Raw genomic sequence first — 19,953 nt, forward strand, 5'->3', positions numbered from 1 at the left:
AAATAAGCTCATGTTTTTCTAAAATTTTAAGTGCATATTTAATTAAGCAAGTTTAATTTATTTCCTTCTTACTCACACAGCTCGGAAATAACTGGAACATCAAATTTCAGCCCCTTTCATATCTCTCTTTTATGAAAAGGGAATCCAGTTCAAAAACTTGGATGTTTTTAGGATCTGGGCACGTCAAGCTTTTCTCTTTGCACACGAGTATTTAGATGAGTTTTATGTTTTGTTTCTTATCTAGGAGTAAGTGAGGACACAAACATGTGCAAACAGGAACAATTCACAGCACATTCCCCAAGACTTGGGAAATGGGACTAAAATTCTTCTTGAAATATCTTTATTGATGATTTAGGTGAGGGGATTGAGTCCACCATCAGCAAATTTGCAGACGACACTAATTTGGGAGGGAGTGTCGATCAGCTGGAAGGCAGGAGGGCTCTGCAGAGGGAGAGTTGGGCTGATTCCAAGGGGATGAGGTTCAACCAGACCAAGTGCCGGGTCCTGCACTTTGGCCACAACAACCCCCTGCAGCCCCCTGGGCTGGGGACAGAGTGGCTGGAGAGCAGCCAGGCAGGAAGGGAGCTGGGAGTGGGGATGGACAGGGAGCTGAACAGGAGCCAGAGTGTGTCCAGGTGGCCAAGAGGGCCAATGGATCCTGGCCTGGCTCAGGAACAGGGTGGTCAACAGGTCCAGGGAAGTGATTCTTGCCCTGGAGTCAGCGCTGGTGAGGCCACCCCTGGAGTGCTGTGTCCAGTTCTGGGCCCTCAGCTCAGGAAGGACATGGAGGGGCTGGAGCAGGTCCAGAGAAGGGCAACGAGGCTGGGGAAGGGTCTGGAGCACAAGTGCTGTGAGGAGAGGCTGAGGGAGCTGGGGCTGTTCAGCCTGCAGAAGAGGAGGCTCAGCTTCTCACTCTCTGCAACTCCCTGACAGGAGGGGGGAGCCGGGGGGGGTTGGTCTCTTTTCCCAGGCAACCATCAGCAAGACAAGAGGGCTGGGTCTTCAACTGTGCCAGGGGAGGTTTAGGTTGGATATCAGGAAGAATTTCTTTGCAGAGAGGGTGCTGAGCCATTGGAATGGGCTGCCCAGGGAGGGGGTGGATTCTCCATCCCTGGAGGTGTTTAAGGACAGACTGGATGTGGCATCAGTGCCATGGGCTGGGAACCACGGCGGGGTTGGATCAAGGGTTGGACTTGATGATCTCAGAGGTCCCTTCCAACCCAGCTGATTCTATTATTCTATGATTCTATGATTCTATGACTTCACCCTCCACATCACTCCTGCAGCCAGTGGTGGTTCAAGACCATGTGTGTTAATAAATTCATCGAGTTTAGAAACCTGCAGTGTCATTGGATCCCAGAGGGTGTTTTGCCATTCTCAACTTGCAGATCTCTTCCTTCTGTTATCAATTATATCAGTCAGTATATCAATATATCAATCTACCAACATTCAATGCCTCACTGGTGATCAATGAACATCATGAACAGTCCAAACCTTCCTGTCTCTCCAGGGGTCTTGACAAGTACTCGAATGCATTTTAGGAGTCAAGGAGTAACTTGGTAACCTAAACACATGTGGACAGAGATATTTTAGGTGCCTTACATCATTTTCAGCTGCTGTTCATAAAGGTTTAAGACCCCCTAAGTCCCATGTCATATGTGCCAGCTCCATGGTGATAGTGTAGGAAGTTCTTTGGGATTTAAAATGATCCACCTCTGTACAGGCTTCTTACATTTCTCTGCCTAGGAAGTTGGGTTTTTCAGCCTCCCTTCACAGCAGATCCCTGGGATATTGCAGAGTCTGTTTCCTTCCCTGAGCCTAAGGAGTCGTCAGGAGAAACCACTCTTACCTCATTCCTTAGAGCTTCGGTGCCAGCACTGCACCAAGAACCATCATTTCCTCAAGAAGGATTTTCCACTGTAAATACGTGTTTCATCCCCCAATCTTAGTGAAGAATGTCAGCAAAAAGCCTCTTACAAGACCTTGTGCTCCCCCTCTTCCACATCCATGATGGGGTCAGACCAGTCCAGCAGCCACTGGCAAGGTATGACTTGGTCATCGTGAAGTCCTTTCAAAGGCACTGGTACTTCTGCCTTAGGAGGGACAGACCTTGGAAACAGAGCAGCAGGACTGAGGGCTCTGATAGCTGGTGCCTCCAGCCGTGGTTAACACACTGACAGGTACTCCTGGGATATGGGATGGTGGGCAGCTGGGGCTTGTGTACCATGGGAGAGCTGACAGCCAGCCCTTTGTCTGGGATATTTGCTTTTACTGCTGGCACCATTTCCCAAATCCTGTTGGTGATACAGTGACCCAGCCCTGTGGAGACATTGCTTGAAAGACACCACATGTGGGGACTGCTCCAACCCTGTCTGAGGGAAGAGATTGAGCCATTAGAGGGGGTCCAAAGGAGGGAAGGAGGATGGAGAAGGGCCTTGATTTGAAGGTGTGTGAGGACACTGAGGGCACTTGGTGTGTTCAGCTGGAGGAGCCTGAGGGGAGACCTCAGTGCAGTTCCACCTTCCTGGGCAGGCAAAGAGGAGGGGCAGGGACTGAGCTCTGCTCTGGGGGACCAGGGACAGCAGCCAGGGAATGGCTGGAGCTGTGTCAGGGCAGGCTCAGGTTGGATCTCAGCCAAAGGTTCTTCCCCCAGAGGCTGGTTGGGCACTGCCCAGGCTCCCCAGGGCAGTGGGCACAGCCCCAAGGCTGCCAGAGCTCCAGGAGGGTTTGGCTGATCCTCTGGGGCACAGGGGGTGACTCCTGGGGATGGGTCTGTGCAGGGCTGAGGGTTGGACTGGATGATCCTTGTGGGTCCCTTCCAGCTCAGCACATTCTGTTGCTCTGTGAGGGCAGCCCTCCCTCTCCTGCACATGTGGTCCCACTTCAAGGCCTCCCACTCAACTTCAGTTGTGTTTTCCAGTCCCCAAGGCATCATTTCATAGAGATGTCAAACAAGGATGTTGTGATTCTTGGGGATCCAATGGACTTTGTTAAATTTTGTGAACTGGAGCTTTCCAGCAGCAATTTAGCAAATCTTGACCCAGAACAGAAAAATCTACTTGAAAGAGCTACCAAAAAAAGTGGAAGCTTTTTCTTTTGCAATCCCTTAGGCATTTCTATTCTAGCTGCCTTTCACCAGTCCTTGAAGGAGGCTCTCAGCTCTCTTAGAAGGAATTTGGCTGCCTTCAAAAAGCCTGACTCATGTATCTACTCTCCAGCAGCATTCCTGGGGTTTGAATACAACATTCCTACCTTTGAATGAATGTTCAGTGTATCCTCTTTTGCTAAAGCAGTGGTGTGGGAAGCTCACTCTGGGGGAATGTTCTCTGTACACTGTTTTCTGTTCAGGCAGCTGCTGTGGAGCTGAACCTTTTCCTGTTCACTCCATTGTGTTTTTCCTTGTGACTCTCATGCCAAGGCTGCACACACCAGGTATTCTTGGAGATCTTCTCTTTTAGCTTTCCAGATCAAAGTAATTTTGTGAATCATCTGGACTTGTTGTGAGTTGGTGCTTCCTCTGGAAGGCTGCTCGGATTGCAAAGCACTTGGCAGGTTCCTGTACCTTATTTCTTCTCTGTTGAGATACCTGAGTCAGAATCATCCATTGCTGGTATTGCACTTCTCAGTGCAGCCCTGGGCTGGCAACTCCCACTGTTCTCCCTTCTCACCTCCCTTCTTTTGTCAGGAATTGGGGTGCCAGGTGTCATTCCACCATGCCCACAGTGCCAGGCATTGCTCCTGAGGGATAACGCTGGAAGCCCAGCCTGCAGGTCCCCTCTACAATTATTTCATGCCCATTTTCCTAATGTAGTTTCTAATTTATTTGAATCAGCAAAATCACAGCTAATTGAAGCACAAGTGGTGTGAGGAGCAGCTGAGGGAGCGGGGGGGGCTCAGCCTGGAGAGGAGGAGGCTCAGGGGAGACCTTCTCACTCTCTGCAACTCCCTGGCAGGAGGGGGCAGCCGGGGGGGGTCGGGCTCTGCTCCCAGTGATGAGACCAGAGAAAATGGCCTCAAATTGCCCCAGGAGAGGTTTAGGTTGGATATTGGGAATTAAAGGGTCATCAAGCCCTGGCACAGGTTGCCTAAGAAGTGATGGAGTCACCATCCCTGGAAGTGTTCAAAAAAACAAATGGATATGACATGAGGACACTTGCTGAACACGGTGGTGGTGCTGGGGTGATGATAATCTTTGAAGGCTTTTCAAACCTTAGTGAGTCTGTGATTCTGTGATAATTAACTGATTATTTGCAGTGGAATCTGCCTTTTTCTGAACAATAGTAGATGGCAAAACTTTTTTCTCTCTGGCAGAGATTTTGTAGAAGAAAAGCTGGGCAGTAAATATGTGGCTGGGAGATCCCTGGATTTTGCAACAACCTTTGAGGAATCAGGACCTGCAACCCCAATGTTTTTTATCCTGTCCCCAGGAGTGGACCCACTGAAGGATGTGGAAAAACATGGTAAATAAATCCTGTCTCTAGGCATAGCACAGCATTGCTTTTTATCTGCTGCATGACACTTCTCTTTTGTTTTGGCTTTTTTTCCTCATCTTTTTGTAGATAATGAAGTAATCTGTTAAAAATAGACAATTGTGAGAACATAGGTTTTTGGGGTTTGTTTGTTTTGAATTTTTTTCTTAAAGTATTTTGGATTTTCATCTAAAGTTTAAATTAAACTTGTCACCTTCCTGCATTGCCTGGATTCCCAGTGTGGTTCACGCCGCACCGATCACTGGGCTGGGTTTGTACACAAGCCATGATTTACGTCAGAGATATCAAACACACTGTCAGAGAGCTGCTTGTTGCCAAGAAAGGTTGAACCAGAGCACCCTTGAGGTCCCTTCCACCCTACTCTTCTACAATTTTATGAGAACTAAAAATAAGCAGCAGCTCCCTGTAACAGACTGTGCTTAGTGGCAGAGTTTTCAGTTTTTATCCCCATCCTTCCTGAGTTGGTTTCATTGTGGATGGTCAGATATGGAGCTGTCAGCTGCCTCCAAAGCCAAAAGGATTTGTGTTTTCTAGGGAAAAAAAGTAATTCAGGAATATGTTTAGATTTGTTTATTGTAGAATGTGAGTTCTGCAATATGGTTTCCTGTCAAGGAGTTTGGTGAATGATCATCTTCCTGAGGGTGGGGAGGCCCTGGCACAGGTTGCCCAGAGAAGCTGTGGCTGCCCCATCCCTGGAAGCATCCAAGGCCAGGTTGGACGGGACTTGGAGCAACCTGGAATCATGGAAGGCGTCCCTGCTCATGACAGAGGGTTGAATAAGATGGTCTTTAGGGTCCCTTCTAACCCAAACTGTTCACGGGATCCTAGAATCCCAGGATATGCTGAGTTGAAAGGAACCCACAAGGATCATTGAGTCCAACCCTCAGCCCTGCACAGGCCCATCCCCAGGAGTCACCCCCTGTGCCCCAGAGGATCAGCCAAACCCTCCTGCAGCTCTGGCAGCCTTGGGGCTGTGCCCACTGCCCTGGGGAGCCTGGGCAGTGCCCAACCAGCCTCTGGAGGAAGAACCTTTGGCTGAGATCCAACCTGAGCCTGCCCTGACACAGCTCCAGCCATTGCCTGGCTGCTGTCCCTGGTCCCCCCAGAGCAGAGCTCAGTCCCTGCCCCTCCTCTTTGCCTGCCCAGGAAGGTGGAACTGCACTGAGGTCTCCCCTCAGTCTCCTCTTCTCCAGCTGAACACACCAAGTGCCCTCAGTGTCCTCCCACGGCTTCAAATCAAGGCCCTTCTCCATCCTCCTTCCCTCCTTTGGACACTCTCTAATGGCTCCATCTCTTCCTTCCATTGTGTCCCCCCAGACTGCCCCAGTATTGCAGGTGAAGCTGCCCCAGGGCAGAGCAGAGCAGAGCAGGATGACTTCCTGGTGAAGGCAGTGACCCCCCCTGTGCACCTCCAGCTGCAGCCACTGCCTGTGCCTTAAAGCTCACAATGTGGAGAATTTATTCTGCATCTCAGCTCCACTGTGGAAAAAGTACAGTTTTCAGCCTGAACATCCCTCTGAAGCAGAGGGGAGAGATGCCTTTGGACACTGGGCTGCCCCACATTGCCATTCTGCTCATCGGGTGTCTTTTCTCCTTCCCCAGCAATGTGCTCCACATATATCCAAGCCCATGACTTGGTCTCCAGCCCCGATGCTCCTGGCACTGTGTGAATCACATCCCAGCCATAGTAGAGCTGCTGTTTAATGGGGTGGTCTCAGGACTAAACACCATCCACGCTGGCAGCCCTATCAGGGACCAGTCCCTCTGAACTCAGCCATCGCCCAGGGGATTGGTGTGGGAACGCTGACCTGTGGGTTCTCTTTCCTCTCTATGATGCACCTTCTGGGTCATCCCAAAATAATATTTGAGTCAGTCTTTACCCACATGGCCACGAGCAGCTGTCAGAGCTTCAGCCACGTGCACCTCAGCTCATGGGGAGTTCCTGGGCTGTGCCTTGTGTTTCAGGCTCTTTCTGCCCCCAAACCACATGTCATTATTGGGAATTAAAGGCACCGACCCGAGGAAGCTCCTATCATGGTCCTGGCTTCCCTTCCCTTTCCCTGGGTCATGTTGGTGATCCTGTCTCTGTGTTATTTTCTTGTTTGGGAAATGAAGCACTAAAATCCAACCACAAGTGGCTTAATTGGAATTGTAAAGCTGAGTATAGCTGAGCACCTGGGGTTAGTCAGCCAGAACAGCTACAGCAAGAAAAAGTGGAAAAAAATAACCGTAGTGAAATAACATCATTGCTACAGAGCAGCTGCACTGGCCCTCACTGCCCAGCTGGGGCTGGGCTGGGTTGACTCTTAATATTCCCTCTGTCCTTCATTAGGTTTTATTAAAGTGCAGGTCTGGCCAGATAATCCTTGGGAATGAAAGTTGGCTTCTTCCACATGCTGCTTCTCATAGCACCTTTCCTTGACAACATGGTGAGGGTCCTGCAGCAAACACTGGGGCCTCAAAAAGCTTCCCCCCATCCTGGGGCAGCCTGGGTGCCTGACCCCTCCTCTGCAGCCAGCACAGACCCTCTGTTATCCCTCTCAGTCCTGTTCCCATCTGGGAAGTGGAAATAACAACTGGTATTTCTTATTATTGATCCCCAAGTTTGGGGGAGTGTCCTGCCTTCTGTGATTTGCCCCGTTCCCTCTTGAGTGGCTGGGTCTTGAAGGCACAGGAGGAGATCAGAGGCTTTCAAAGTTGGCAGCAATCAGAGATGGTGGGAAAGACAAGTGGAAACTCTAAAAATGAGGAGAGCTGTGTCCCAGGGGGCTGTGGGAAGGCTCAGCAGAGAGCTTGAGTTTGGATGGTTGTTTTCCATCTGTTTCCAATGTTGTAGCACGAGATGGTTCCTAAGTCTTGCAAGACAAATCTTTTCCTTGTGTTAGTATAAAGCTTGTCTGCTTTGAGCAGAAATCAGGAATAAAGGGTGCCCTGCCTGCAGGGAGGCAAACCTGCATGCAGAGATAAGTGGAGGCAATCCCAAGGGATCAGCACACGGGGACACGTGAACTGACTCCCTGGCTGAGCCAAATCCATCCTGTGATGGTGTGGGATGTTTGTGGGGATGTTCATGGGGCTGCTTCCCCCTGGCAGCATGAATTTGGACTTGTCTTCTCAGGAACACCCAGTAGAGAGAGCTGGATCCAGGCAGTTGCTTTTCCTGTGAGATGAAGAGCAAGTGGTATCCTCCATCTCTGGGTGACAGATAGACACAGAACCAACCTGATCTTCAGCCAGGATCACTGAAAGGATCTCTGGCACTGGGATGCTACAGGGAAATCAGAGGAGTCTGAAGAATCATCACAGTCTAAAGGAAGATCTAAAGATCTAAATAACTAGATCCTTCCTCCAGGGCAGGGTAGTAAATGACATGGATTTTGGGATTCCCAGCCTGCACATGCAGAGGGATGTAGGAAGGGCAGTGGGAAATGGTCTGAGTGTCTCCTGGACCTCCCCTTCCCATGGACTTTGCTGCTCTCCACTGACCCTGGGCCTTCCCACACACCTACCCAGGATGCTCCATGAGGAATCTGGAGGGCTGACTGTCCTCCATATCCAAGGCACCTGGGAGGCCTTTCCTGAGGCCACAGGAAGCTCACACAGATTTCATGCACCTGCCTTCTCAAAACTAAAGGTGTTCCCAGCCTCCCTGCTGCACCCAACCCACCTCACAAGGGCCTTTCCCCACTCAGCTGGGGGTGTTCAAAATCCATTTCATCAGCAGGAAAAGATGTTCATTTCTTATCACTGTGAAAGGTGTTTTTACACGAGCTTGCAGGGGAATAATGTTCTTAAAACAAGAAGCACTTTGTAACAAGGTACCTTCGTGTTGATGCTGTGCTGTAATTAAGAGTTTGGAAGAAGCTGCTGCTGTTTGAGCACTTGGGCAAGGAGTGGGTGAGAGCCAAGGGAACGAGACAAGAGAACTGTTCTCAGGAGTGTGAGGGCTCTTCTGGGAGGGTTTTGGGGCCAGGGAGCTCTGCCTAGCCCTGCCGGGCAGCAGTGCTCAACTCACTCCTTGATTTCTTTCAGGGAAGAAACTTGGCTTTACGTTCAACAACAGGAACCTCCACAATGTGTCCCTTGGACAAGGCCAAGAGGTGGTTGCTGAACAAGCTCTGGATCTGGCTGCAAAAGAGGGGCACTGGGTCATCCTTCAGGTAGGGGGTTGTTGGCCAGCCCTGCCCTCCTGCCAGGCTGTCCCATGCTGATCCCTTCGTGAGGGCACATCATTCCTGGCTCGGGGAGATGAGCCAAGGTGTCTCCTGTGTGCCCAAAGCAGCCCCTTCTCCCTGTGTCCTGCTGCAATCCATTGCTTTCCCCAGGCACTGTCAGTCTGGTTTTCCTCTCTGGGGTGTGCAGTTGTGGGGAGGCCTCTGAGGGAGGTTGTGCTGCACTTCCCTCTGCCTTGATTTGGTTCATGAATACATGAAGGGCTCTGTCCTTCAGAGCTGGACTCGTTCTCTGCCTGCTGCTCAAAATCCACCCTGTATTGTAGCGAGCTGAGGACCCACTCACTGAAGGGAAGGCAGAGCCTCTCTGCAGTGGGGCTGCTTCCTTGGTGCACCCCAAACCAGAGGAATGTTTGAAGCTCTTATCACAGCTCAACAAAATGCTTCAGAGCCTGGGAGGGTGTGGAGGGAGCTCTGTCTCTGTCAAGTACTCTCTGGAGCCACAATTATTTAGTGAGTGCCTGGGTTTGTAATGTGCAGTCAGTGATGTCAGCTCTCATTATAGGTCCTGGGAACCCCTCTGATTTCCTTGATGTGGATTATATAAACTTCTCTTATCACTGAATTTTCTGCATAAAATTAGATTAAGACAAAGCTTGGAGCCCTGATCCGAGCCTGCAGGCCTGAGTTTCAATTGAAATTAAATGCCTTTGATATTTTGATCTTAATTTTTGCTTTTTTTTTCTGCAAGCTCCCTCTAAGGTAAACAATGCTGAGCTTCTCGAGAGCTTTTCATGCAGAGAGCTGCAATAGTGGCATCTGCTTTGAGGTGGTGAACAAGGAAATATGCACTTTTTGAGCCCTATTCCATTCAGTAATGCAAAGTGAAGGGTTCTTTTCTCCAGTGACAGTGTGATGCTGTGAAGGATCCATCAGCAGTGTCAGCCTCCATGTGTTGTTTCAGTGCTAACAGATGAGCACTGAGGGACTGAAGGGTCTTTATTTCATCCATTCCCACCTTCTCTGGTGGTCAGAGCAATCAGTAAGATACTGAAGGTTAAACTGGAAGAAGTTCTTGTCTGTGAGGGTGGGGAGGCCCTGGCACAGGTTGCCCAGAGAAGCTGTGGCTGCCCCATCCCTGGAAGTGTCCAAGGCCAGGTTGGACGGGGCTTGGAGCAACCTGGGCTAGTGGGAGATGTCCCTGCCCATGGCAGGGGGTGGAACTGGATGAGCTTTAAGGTCCTTTCAACCCAAACTATTTTATGATTCTATGATTAAACCAGAAGAACTGCAGAAATTAGATTTCTGTAAGAGAACAATGTTGAGGTTGAGCTGGCTGGTTTTCCAGCAACACCTGCCAGGTGTGACTGTCTCTGGTGGCTCAGAGCAGGTTCCCCCTGAGCTTGGAGAGGAGCTCAGCTGCCAACAGGTTCTGATGGAAACTGTGTGGGACAAGCCCAGCACTCACACATGGCCATGGGGACAGGTTGCCTGGTGCCAGTGCTGGGTCTCTTCAGGGCCAGTCAGACATCTGGCATTTCCTCTGGTGTGGTCACAAAATATGCAAATATTCCAGTTCTTGCTGTGCTTGGTTTGGAATAATGGGATACAGGCAGGACTGACTCAAGACAGAGCCCAGAGCTCTTTCTGCCTTGTTTTTATAGTCACAGGCCTCCTGAGCAACCCAGGCAGTGAGGGCCCCACGGGGAGCTGGGGTCATGCCTTGGTGATCTCAGGACAGCCCTGGACACACCAGCAGGTGTTTGGGGCTGGCAGCACCAGTTTCAGCATTTGGTGACTGGATCAGGCTCGTAGAGGGACAGACAGCAAAGCAATGGCACTTCATTGTCACCCAGACTGGCCAAGCTGCCCAACTCCAGAGCCTGGCTCTGTATCTCACTGTGTGTTCCCATCTCCTTCCAAGGCCTGGAGCTTCATGGAGTATGAGAAAGAGGGAGAGCAGCCTGAGGGGCCAGACATGTGTCCCCTACACTGGTGGACAAGACCCCTCTGGTCTACAAAACTCCTTTATGACCAGCAGACTTCCACCTGGCAGGAAAGCACCCTCTGAGCAAACTGTTTTAGAAGGTTGGACAAACCATTTTCTCAAGGGTGAGAAAATGACCTGTGGTAAAATTTGCATCCAAACTTATCACAGTGGAACTCAGTGGGAAGGGTCCCACAGAGGATTCTCCTGCCACCTCAGTCAGAAGTGGATCATAGCAAGTCTTTGCCAACAGGTAGTTTATTTGGCAAAACCTTTCCTGCAAGGCCTTTGATGACAAATACCTTGCAAACAGTTTCAAGGTTGTTTGCACAAGATCTGGAAGGACACAGACAACTCAACTTACAAAAATGTCCCAGGATTTGTGGATCATTGCACTGAAAATAAAGGAGAGGACAGGGCAGATCTCAAGAGGCACTCAGGGTAATTTTACCCAGATTAATTAAACTCATTATTTGGAGGCTGTGTCCCACCCATAGGGCGGTTTTATTCAGGCTTCCCCTTTGTTTTTGAGCAGACAAAAAGCAACTGCATTTTGCTATCCTTGGACAATAGCCCAGCTCATGTGGAGCAGAGCTCCTCTTCCAGCCCCTGAACTGGCTTTGTGCTGTCACCTCACACACGTTCTCCAACGCAAACACTTGAGAGGATCATCTGGTGGCTCTTACACACACATGGCATTACTGGCCCTTGATTGGAACCAGAAATAATGAGAGTCAAGTGCAATAACGAGTTGGGGAATTAGGTTTGTGGGAATTGGTTGTTAAGGGATATTGAGGCAGTTGGGAAGTTCTTATTGGATATAGAAGCAGGATCACTGCTGTGCGTTGGGAAGGGCTACTGTCCCAGGGCCAGTTCCTTCTCAGTCAAGTTGCCTGACATGGGAGGAGGTAAAATAAAGAAAAGAGCATCCATGTCTGCCCTGAGAACTGTGAAGTTTCTCAGCTCACTCTGAAAATGGAGATGTTTATAAGTGATTGATTTTATCAGAGAAAACAGCAGAAAGCCACCCAATCATTCATTTCCATGGGAAGAACATCAGTCACACTGGCAGAGCCTGACCAGCACCAGAGTTGTACCTGTGTGTTAGCTGGAGCTCTGCTGAGCCCGTCACAGCCTCCACACTGGGGATGACACAGGTGAGGAGAAAATGAAGCCCACAGTTAAAATTATTCTCTACAAATACAGATGTTCCAACTGCAGAATAGGAGCAAAAGTGCAGTTGTGTAACAGAGAACTTGTTACTCAAGGGCTGCAGAGACAAACCCAGCCCAAGCCCAGCAGCTGCTCTCCCCTAAATTGTTGGCATTGAAGAGGAGGCTGATCTTTGAGCTCCACAAAAATCCATTTGATAGCAGGTCCAGCCTCTGGGTCTCCTTAGAAACAGTTCATAGGCTTGGAGGGCTGGAAAGCAGAGTTTTTTGGCCATAAAAAGGGCACAGAGTTTGGGTCTGATACTTTCACTTCAGGTGTGTGCACCATTCAACCACTCAGCATTGAGCTTCCAGTGTCACCTGTAAGACGTAGTTTGAAGTGTTGGTCAGGACTGGTGGGAAGGGGTCACTGTGGAGGTAGGACAGCAATGAAATGACAACTTGGAAGGCTGAAGAAACTTTTACATAGATTTTAGTATCATATTTTTCTCAAGACCCTTTTTGTTCCCAGGAGGATTTGGACCTGCCTTTAGGTAAATCCTTTTCCTGACTGTGGTGTTCACAATCTGATTGAAGATTCACAGAAGCCCAGAATGTGCTGAGCTGGAAGGGACCCACAAGGATCATCGAGTCCAACCCCTGGCCCTGCACAGGCCCATCCCCAAGAGTCACCCCCTGTGCCCCAGAGGATCAGCCAAACCCTCCTGGAGCTCTGGCAGCCTTGGGGCTGTGCCCACTGACCTGGGGAGCCTGGGCAGTGCCCAACCAGCCTCTGGGGGAAGAACCTTTGGCTGAGATCCAACCTGAGCCTGCCCTGACACAGCTCCAGCCATTGCCTGGCTGCTGTCCCTGGTCCCCCCAGAGCAGAGCTCAGTCCCTGCCCCTCCTCTGCCCCTCCCGAGGCAGCTGGAACTGCACTGAGGTCTCCCCTCAGTCTCCTCCAGCTGAACACACCAAGTGCCCTCAGTGTCCTCACACGGCTTCAAATCAAGGCCCTTCCCCATCCTCCTTCCCTCCTTTGGACACTCTCTAATGGCTTCAGATCTTCCTTCCATTGTGGTGACACAGATGCCTGGTGGCAGAGCAGTTCCAGAGCAGGTCAGACCAAGGCTCACCTTTGGTGCCCCTCAGCAGCAGGGTCCCAACACGTGTCCCAGCAGAGCTGATCCCAGGGCTGTGGAGCTGCAGTTCCATACCTGGTTATTGTGTTGATTCATCACTGCAAGACAGAAAGAGCAGGAAAAGTGGACCCTGAAGCTGTGAGAGGAGTTTTCAAGTCTTTATTCAAACCAGCAGCAGTCATGGATCTACCACCAGGTTGAGGGTATGAGGGAACGTGGGGAAGGTGCTGCTGACCATCCCCACTCCTGAAAGTGTTAAAGTCCCATGAGTGGGAGTCAAGTCACAAAATATCTCCAGGAATCACAGCTCTTACATGACCAGTTTCCCTCTTCTACACCAGTCAGTGTTTCTTGTCTTTTGGTCCTTTTTCATTTTCATTTTTTAATCTTTATTTTTTCCCTCATTAACTAACAATTCTAGCAAAAAGGGTTGTTGGGTTTTTTGGGGTTTTTTTGCAGTGGGAACAGCAAAATTTTGTTTTTCGTGCTTCAAGTATCAATGAAGAGTCTTTGACTGTTCCAAAATATCTCAAAGAAAAGAAAAAAGAAACAGGAAAAAGAAAGTTTTTTCCTGGTAATCTGGTCTAGCAAAAGGTGTCCCTGCCCATGGCAGGAGGTTGGGACAGGATGAGCTTTCAGGTCCCTTCCAATCCAAACCATTGTGTGATTCTAAGTTTCAGAAGCCAGTCTTTGGCTTGTGGGTCTCAGCTTTGACAAATTGGCATTTTCTGCCTAAGACAAAATGTACCAGAAATGTCTTGGACAGCTTTATTGTGCTCTGCATGGGCCATGTCTCTGTTTGGTCTCTGATGGTGTCACACCTGAACCACTGTTAACAACGGTTCAAAGTGTCCATGTTCATGAGAAAAGGATGGGGATGAAGAGCAGACCTAAAAGTTTCCTTTCTGGCAGGTTTTGTCCAATATGCAATCCCAGTGCTTTGGCACTCTGAGAATCCACAAAGAGCTTCAGAAAAAAATGCAGATGGGAACAAATGCACGTCTTAGTAGCTCGTTCCTCCCACCTTGATGTTTCTCTCAGGTTAGAAGGAAAATTTGGTCAGTTTTTATATTCTCCTTGAAAAGTTTGGGAGAACTGTGGGGTCTGTCAGGTCCCCAGCTGTGGGATTCTCTGGGAGTCATTCAGTCAGAAACCAGATTTCCTTCTCAGGAATTTTCAATTGCTCTGTATTCCTTTTGCCCTGAGCAGTCAAACTTCCCTTGTTTTCCAAGATGTGAGGTGGAGTTACAGGGATGAGAAGCACCTCCCGTCCTGTGGGTTCACATGGGCACTTCTCCCAGCAGTGGGTGGGCAGAGAAAGGCTCTGGCATCTCAGCGAGGAGCATCTCCAGCTGAAGTGCAGAAACCTGAGGACATTGCACAGGAGGCACATTCTAGGGGGAAGAGACTTGGCAGTTGGGCTGAACACCTATTTAAAACCTGTTTTATCACTTGGATTTTTCAGATGTGTGTGAGAGGTGCCCAAGAGCTGCAGAAGCACAACCTCTGATAGGAACAGGACCTGTGCAGGTCCAACCAGATCACCCTGTTTGATGCCAGCACCTCAGAGCTTCAGCAGCACCTCCTGGGGCTCTCCAGGGTGGATCAATCACGTCTTGGGCCTTCTGTTGGTTCCTCTGTGTTGTCCAACTCCCCAGCTGTAACTTTGGGGATGGATTGATGGAGAAGTTGTCCGAAACACGATGTTATCCTGGGACAGGATGGCAGGGCAATACAGGTGTGGCACAGACAGGGAGTTTCCTGCAGACTCCAGGCACCTCCTTCCTCTCCCAAGCCTTCCACTCACTCCAAGGAGTACCACTCAGTTTGGAAGTGCCCCTTTGTTCCTCATGGCCAGTCTGTATCCTGGGAAGCAGGAACAGTGGGATCCCACAGCTGGAGCTGCTCTGAGGGGCAGCTTGGCTCTGCCCTGTGCAGCTGGAAGTGGAGCAGACACGTCTGGGGATTGTTCAGCCTCAGGAAGAGATGACTTGAGGATTTCACCATCATCATACCCGGTGGTAGGGAATGAAGACCAGACTCTTCTCAGTGGTGTCTGGTGACAGGACAAGGGCAATGGGGACAACTTGAAATACAGGAAATTCCATTTAAACATAAGTACAATCCTTTTTGCTGTGTGAATGGTCCAACATTGGAAGAAGTTGCCCAGAGAGTTTGTGGAGTCTTCATCCTTGGAGACATCCAAAACCCACCTGAGCATGTTGCTGGGCTTCCCGTGCTGCCTGACCCAGCTTTGAGCAGAGGGTGAGCACTGGGTGATCTCAGACGTGTCTCCAGCCCCAGGGATTCCGTGATCTCTGCTTTCCCGCTGCCAAGTTAGTCAGCAATGTGGTTTCCCTGATGTGTGTTGTCTCCTCTGTGTAGGGAGGAAGGAGTTTTGCACACCAGAGAACACTGAGCTGTGAGTTAGAACAAGCTCTGTCTGCCCCATTTCCCTCCCTGTGACACTCCAGAGGTTTTTGCTAAGCCAGTGGCCACCACAGTCCCCAAATGGTGTTTATCAGCCTAATGGAGAGACACGATGAGATGTGTTTACACATGTACAGATGCGTGTCTGGATGCACTGATGCAGGGAGAACTTCAGATGTTAGATATTCCCAGTTTAATTGTAGTCTTCATCCATTAGCCCAAATGTCACTTCCCTCTCTTTGTGATCGAGTTAATTTAATTCTTGAGCATCTTCCCATTTTCATAGGTTGCTGCTTCACTGAGTCAGGTTCGTGGACTAAATTGAATCACAGTGAGCTCCTGGAGCAAAACTGTGGGAGATTCAGACACTGACAGGGCCCTTCTTACTGAATCATAAATCACAGAATCCCAGAGTGGTTGGGCTTGGAAAGGACCTCTGGAGATCATCTGGTCCAACCCCTCTACTCAAGCAGGGTCACCTGGAGCAGGTTGCACAGGATCACACCCAGGTAGGTTTGGAATATCCCCAGGGAAGGAGGCCCCACAGCCTCTCTGGGCAGCTGTTCTGGGGCTCTGGCACTCTCCAAGTAAAGAAGTTTTTCCTCATGTTCAGATGGATCCTCCTGTGTGTCAGTCTGTGCCTGTTGCCCCTTGTCCTGTTGCTGGGCACCACTGAAATCAGTCTGGTCCATCCTCTTGACACCCACCCTTGAGGTGTTTGTACACATTGCTAAGATCTGTTCTCAGGGGTCTCTTCTCCAGGCTCAAGTACTTCAGCTCCCTCAGCCTTTCCTCAGCAGAGAGATCCTCCAGTCCCCTCATCATCTTTGTAGCCCTCACTGGACCCTCTCCAGTGGTTCCTTTTCTTTCTAGAACTGGGGAGCCCAGAACTGGACCCAGCACTCCAGGTGCAGAGCAGAGGGGCAGGATCCCCTCCCTTCCTCCAGCCCCGCAGGATCCCACTGGCCTCTTGGCCCCCAGGGCTCACTGCTGGCTCAGGAACAGCTGGTTGTCCCCCAGGACCCCCAGACCCTTCTCGTCAGAGCTGTTCTCCAGCAGGGCCCCCCCAACTTGGGGTTATTCTGTGCTGCTCTGGTGTCCTGTGTGAGATCCATTGTCTATTCCAAGCACACACAGGCAATTGGCACCAAGCCTCTACTTCAGTAAAACCAGACTCATTTTCCTTCCAGCCACATTTCTAGATCAGTCTAAAAGGAGAAATACACACTCTGCCTCCAGTTCTCATTCATGATTTTTGGATAAATGCTCTGATCACAGAATCACAGAATCATTAATGTCAAAAGAGACCTTCAAAATCATCCAACCCAACCATCAACCCAGCACCATCATAGTCACCCCTAAACCATGGCTCCAAGTGCCATATCCAGACTCCCCTTGTACACTTCCAGAGACAGTGATTCTACCACCTCCCTGGGCAACTTATTCCAATGTCTGACCTTTCTTTCAATGATTTTTCCCCCCCCAATATCTAATGTAAACCTCCCTGGCACAGTGTAAGGCCATTTCCTTCCATCTTCTCTGACTGCCCTGTCCTGTCTGACTGCCAAGTTCACTGACCTTCTGTTTCTCCGGGGTCTTACCAGCCTCTCATTAGCTCCTCATCCTCCTCTGTTCACTCAGTCAGGCACCATTTAATCTCTTTGTACCTAAATTTTCTCTGCCATCATCCCCAGGCCGTGTCTGTACTTGGCACTCAAACAAATGAGGTGGGGCTGGACCTCAGGTGTCTGTCCTGTCTCATTGTCAGCACCTGGTGTTGGATGAAGAAGTCTGGCTCTCCCTGGCAGTTCAGGAGTGAGGAAAGGCCATATACAAATTCTGAGAGCAGTGAAGTTAAATTTTACGATCATAGGACATCCTGAGTTGGAAGGGACCCACAAAAATCATTGAGTCCAACTCCTGGCTACCCCAGAACACCCCAATAAACATCTCAAATAGTGAAGAAAGTAGCCCAAGAATAGTCCTGGACACTTTTCATTTACTGTCACCAACATTAAGGTATTTCTGTGCTAAAAGAATATGCAAAATATAATTTACTTCATTCCAAAATTTGTCTTAACAGTCAGGTGCTTGTTCTAAAGGCTGTGAAGGCTTCAGAGCAGCCTCTTTGGGTTTTGTTTTCTGTTCCCTTTCTCCACTTGCATCTGCCTTCTGTGTGCCTTGAAAGAATCCTGGATCAGCCTCAATTTCTGGCCCGAGAGGGCTGGGTTGTGCTGTGGGGGAGGGACAGCAGAGCTGTGGGTGTGTACAGCTCCTGGGAGCTGGGAACTTAAATCTTAGAATCAGAGCTTAGAATCAGAAATCTTAGAATCAGAACATCCTGAGCTGGAAGGGACCCACAAGGATCACTGAGTCCAACCCTCAGCCCTGCACAGACCCATCCCCAAGAGTCACCCCCTGTGCCCCAGAGGATCAGCCAAACCCTCCTGGAGCTCTGGCAGCCTTGGGGCTGTGCCCACTGCCCTGGGGAGCCTGGTCAGTGCCCAACCAGCCTCTGGGGGAAGAACCTTTGCCTGAGATCCAACCTGAGCCTGCCCTGACACAGCTCCAGCCATTCCCTGGCTGCTGTCCCTGCTCACATGGAGCAGAGAGGGAGCTGCCCCTCAGGAGGAGCTGCAGACCCCAAGGAGCTCTGCCCACAGTCTCCTCTTGGATGACCAAGACAAGCTGCTACAGCACAGCCTTACTGGGGGGCCAGTGGTGGCCCAGGAAGATCCTGAGGTCTGATAGAGATGTAAAGCCCCAGTGATGCTGTAGTGACTTCACTCAGCATTAGCAGGGCCTGTGCAGCTGCACCAGTGCTGCTGCTGGGTCCTACTGGTGAAATCACGTGGGGAGTTGTGGAGGAAACACACTGAATAGAGTCATAGTTTTTAGCACACAAAAGGCAGAGGCACTCTGCTCTTAATTAAGGCATCCTGCTTTAATTGCTTGGTGGTTCAGGTAGTGAGCAGGGAAGTGACCCTTTTTGGAGGTGGCAGCACTAATTAGTTTGGCCCAGCACAAGTAGATGATGAGGAACTTCATGGGGCCCAGTAGCACAAGAGGAACAGAGAGTGTGTTCAGAGGAGAAGTGAAGGCTCAGTTAATTCTACTTGCTCTTGTGTGCTGTTCTTTCCCCTGACTGGGGAGGGGCAGGGACTTTTTATACAGGCAGACAGTGACAGGACAAGGGGCCATAGTTTGGAACTGGCAAAGGACAGGGGTAGAGCAGATGGTAGGAAATGGTTTATTCAGAGGCACAGGTTGCCCAGAGAAGCTGTGGCTGCCCCATCCCTGGGAGTGTCCAAGGCCAGGTTGGACGGGGCTTGGAGCAACCTGGGCTAGTGGAAGGTGTCCCTGCCTGTGGCAGGGGGTAGAATGAGATGATCTTTAAAGTCCCTTCCAACCCAAACCATTCTGTGATGTGGCAGTTTGAACCACATTAGAAATCCAAAATCCAATTTCCAGGCTTCCCCCCACCCCTTCTCACAATTTATCCTAACACCGGAGAGAAACTTTCAGACCAGAGGCTTCTGTAGGGGAAGGGGGAAGTATATACATTTATTTACACAAATAAATATACTGTACAAACTAAAAGCAACTATATATATATATATATTTACATTTCTGTCAGTCCTTTTAGCCCCTTTAACTTTAGTCCAGAAAGAAGCCTTTCAAGGCTGGAAAGTAACCAGTCCCTCTTGTGGGAGTGTTCTGGGCCTGAACGCTCCCCCCTCACCAAGCTCCGGCTGCTTGTTGCAGTTTCTGTCCTCACAAAGTCCAAGAAGATAGCTTTGAGTCCTTGCTCCTGTGCTGCTGGTGATCTCTCCCTCTCGGTGTCCCACCTCGCTCCGTAGGCTGCTGCAGTGCAGCTTATCAAGCGTACGTGTCCCGGAATCTTCATTCCCCTAAGTCAGTTTTTGGCTGCCCCCGCTCAGCTTCGGCAGGCAGCTCCCGAGCCTCTCTTGGCCCGTCTCCAGTTTTGCCTGGGATTCTTCTCCCAAGCACCGAGCTGATTTATCAGCCCGTCCACTTGGCTCTGCTCAAGTGCTGAGCCTCAAAATCCACCCCCCACCAGCCTAAATGCAGTGGGGGGGAAAGCCCCCTAGCCTTGGCCACAGGCAGCTCGGTTCAGTTCTGCACTGTCCCAAGCGTCCCGCAGCTGCAGGGGGGGGGAAGGAAGGCCTGGCCCCCTCCCTCTTACCTCAGGGGCTGTGAAATTCTTCTTTCACAGCACACACTCCAAATGCTGCCTCTAACTCTAGCCAAAGGCTGAGCTGGGGGGTTGCAGGGCTCCCTTTTCCCCCCGAGGGGAAGAGAGGGAACCCAGCCACCCCCTGGCCTTGTCCACCTGCACGCAGCAGACACCAACAGCACAACAACCCAGACAGAACTGCCAACAGCTTCCCGTGCTGTGATATGTGATTTTGAGCAGAAGCGACCAACACGAGTGGTGATCGGCTCTCCAGGGGACACTGCCCTGGCACCCAAGCACCTCTGAGCCCCCCCAGCCTCTCAGGGGGAACCAATTTCAAACTATGACATGTGATCATGTGTGGAGAGGCTCACTGGGGATTG

The 19,953-nt window shown here is 50.3% G+C and overlaps 1 protein-coding gene across 5 annotated transcripts in view; it reads left to right on the forward strand.

The window, feature by feature from the left end:
- DNAH9 (dynein axonemal heavy chain 9) overlaps positions 1-19,953 on the forward strand; it is a 189,392-nt gene that overhangs the window by 137,922 nt on the left and 31,517 nt on the right. For all 5 annotated transcript variants that reach the window (XM_039384055.1, XM_039384056.1, XM_039384057.1 and 2 more), the window contains 2 exons: positions 4,312-4,460; positions 8,523-8,650. In XM_039384055.1, the coding sequence (XP_039239989.1) occupies positions 4,312-4,460; positions 8,523-8,650 (277 nt within the window). The remainder of the gene's footprint in view (positions 1-4,311; positions 4,461-8,522; positions 8,651-19,953) is intronic.

The sequence above is a fragment of the Pipra filicauda genome, unplaced genomic scaffold, assembly GCF_003945595.2.
Source record: "Pipra filicauda isolate LSUMZ 115617 unplaced genomic scaffold, ASM394559v2 scaffold337_size785800_pilon, whole genome shotgun sequence".
In the NCBI taxonomy this organism is placed as follows: Eukaryota; Metazoa; Chordata; class Aves; order Passeriformes; family Pipridae; genus Pipra; species Pipra filicauda.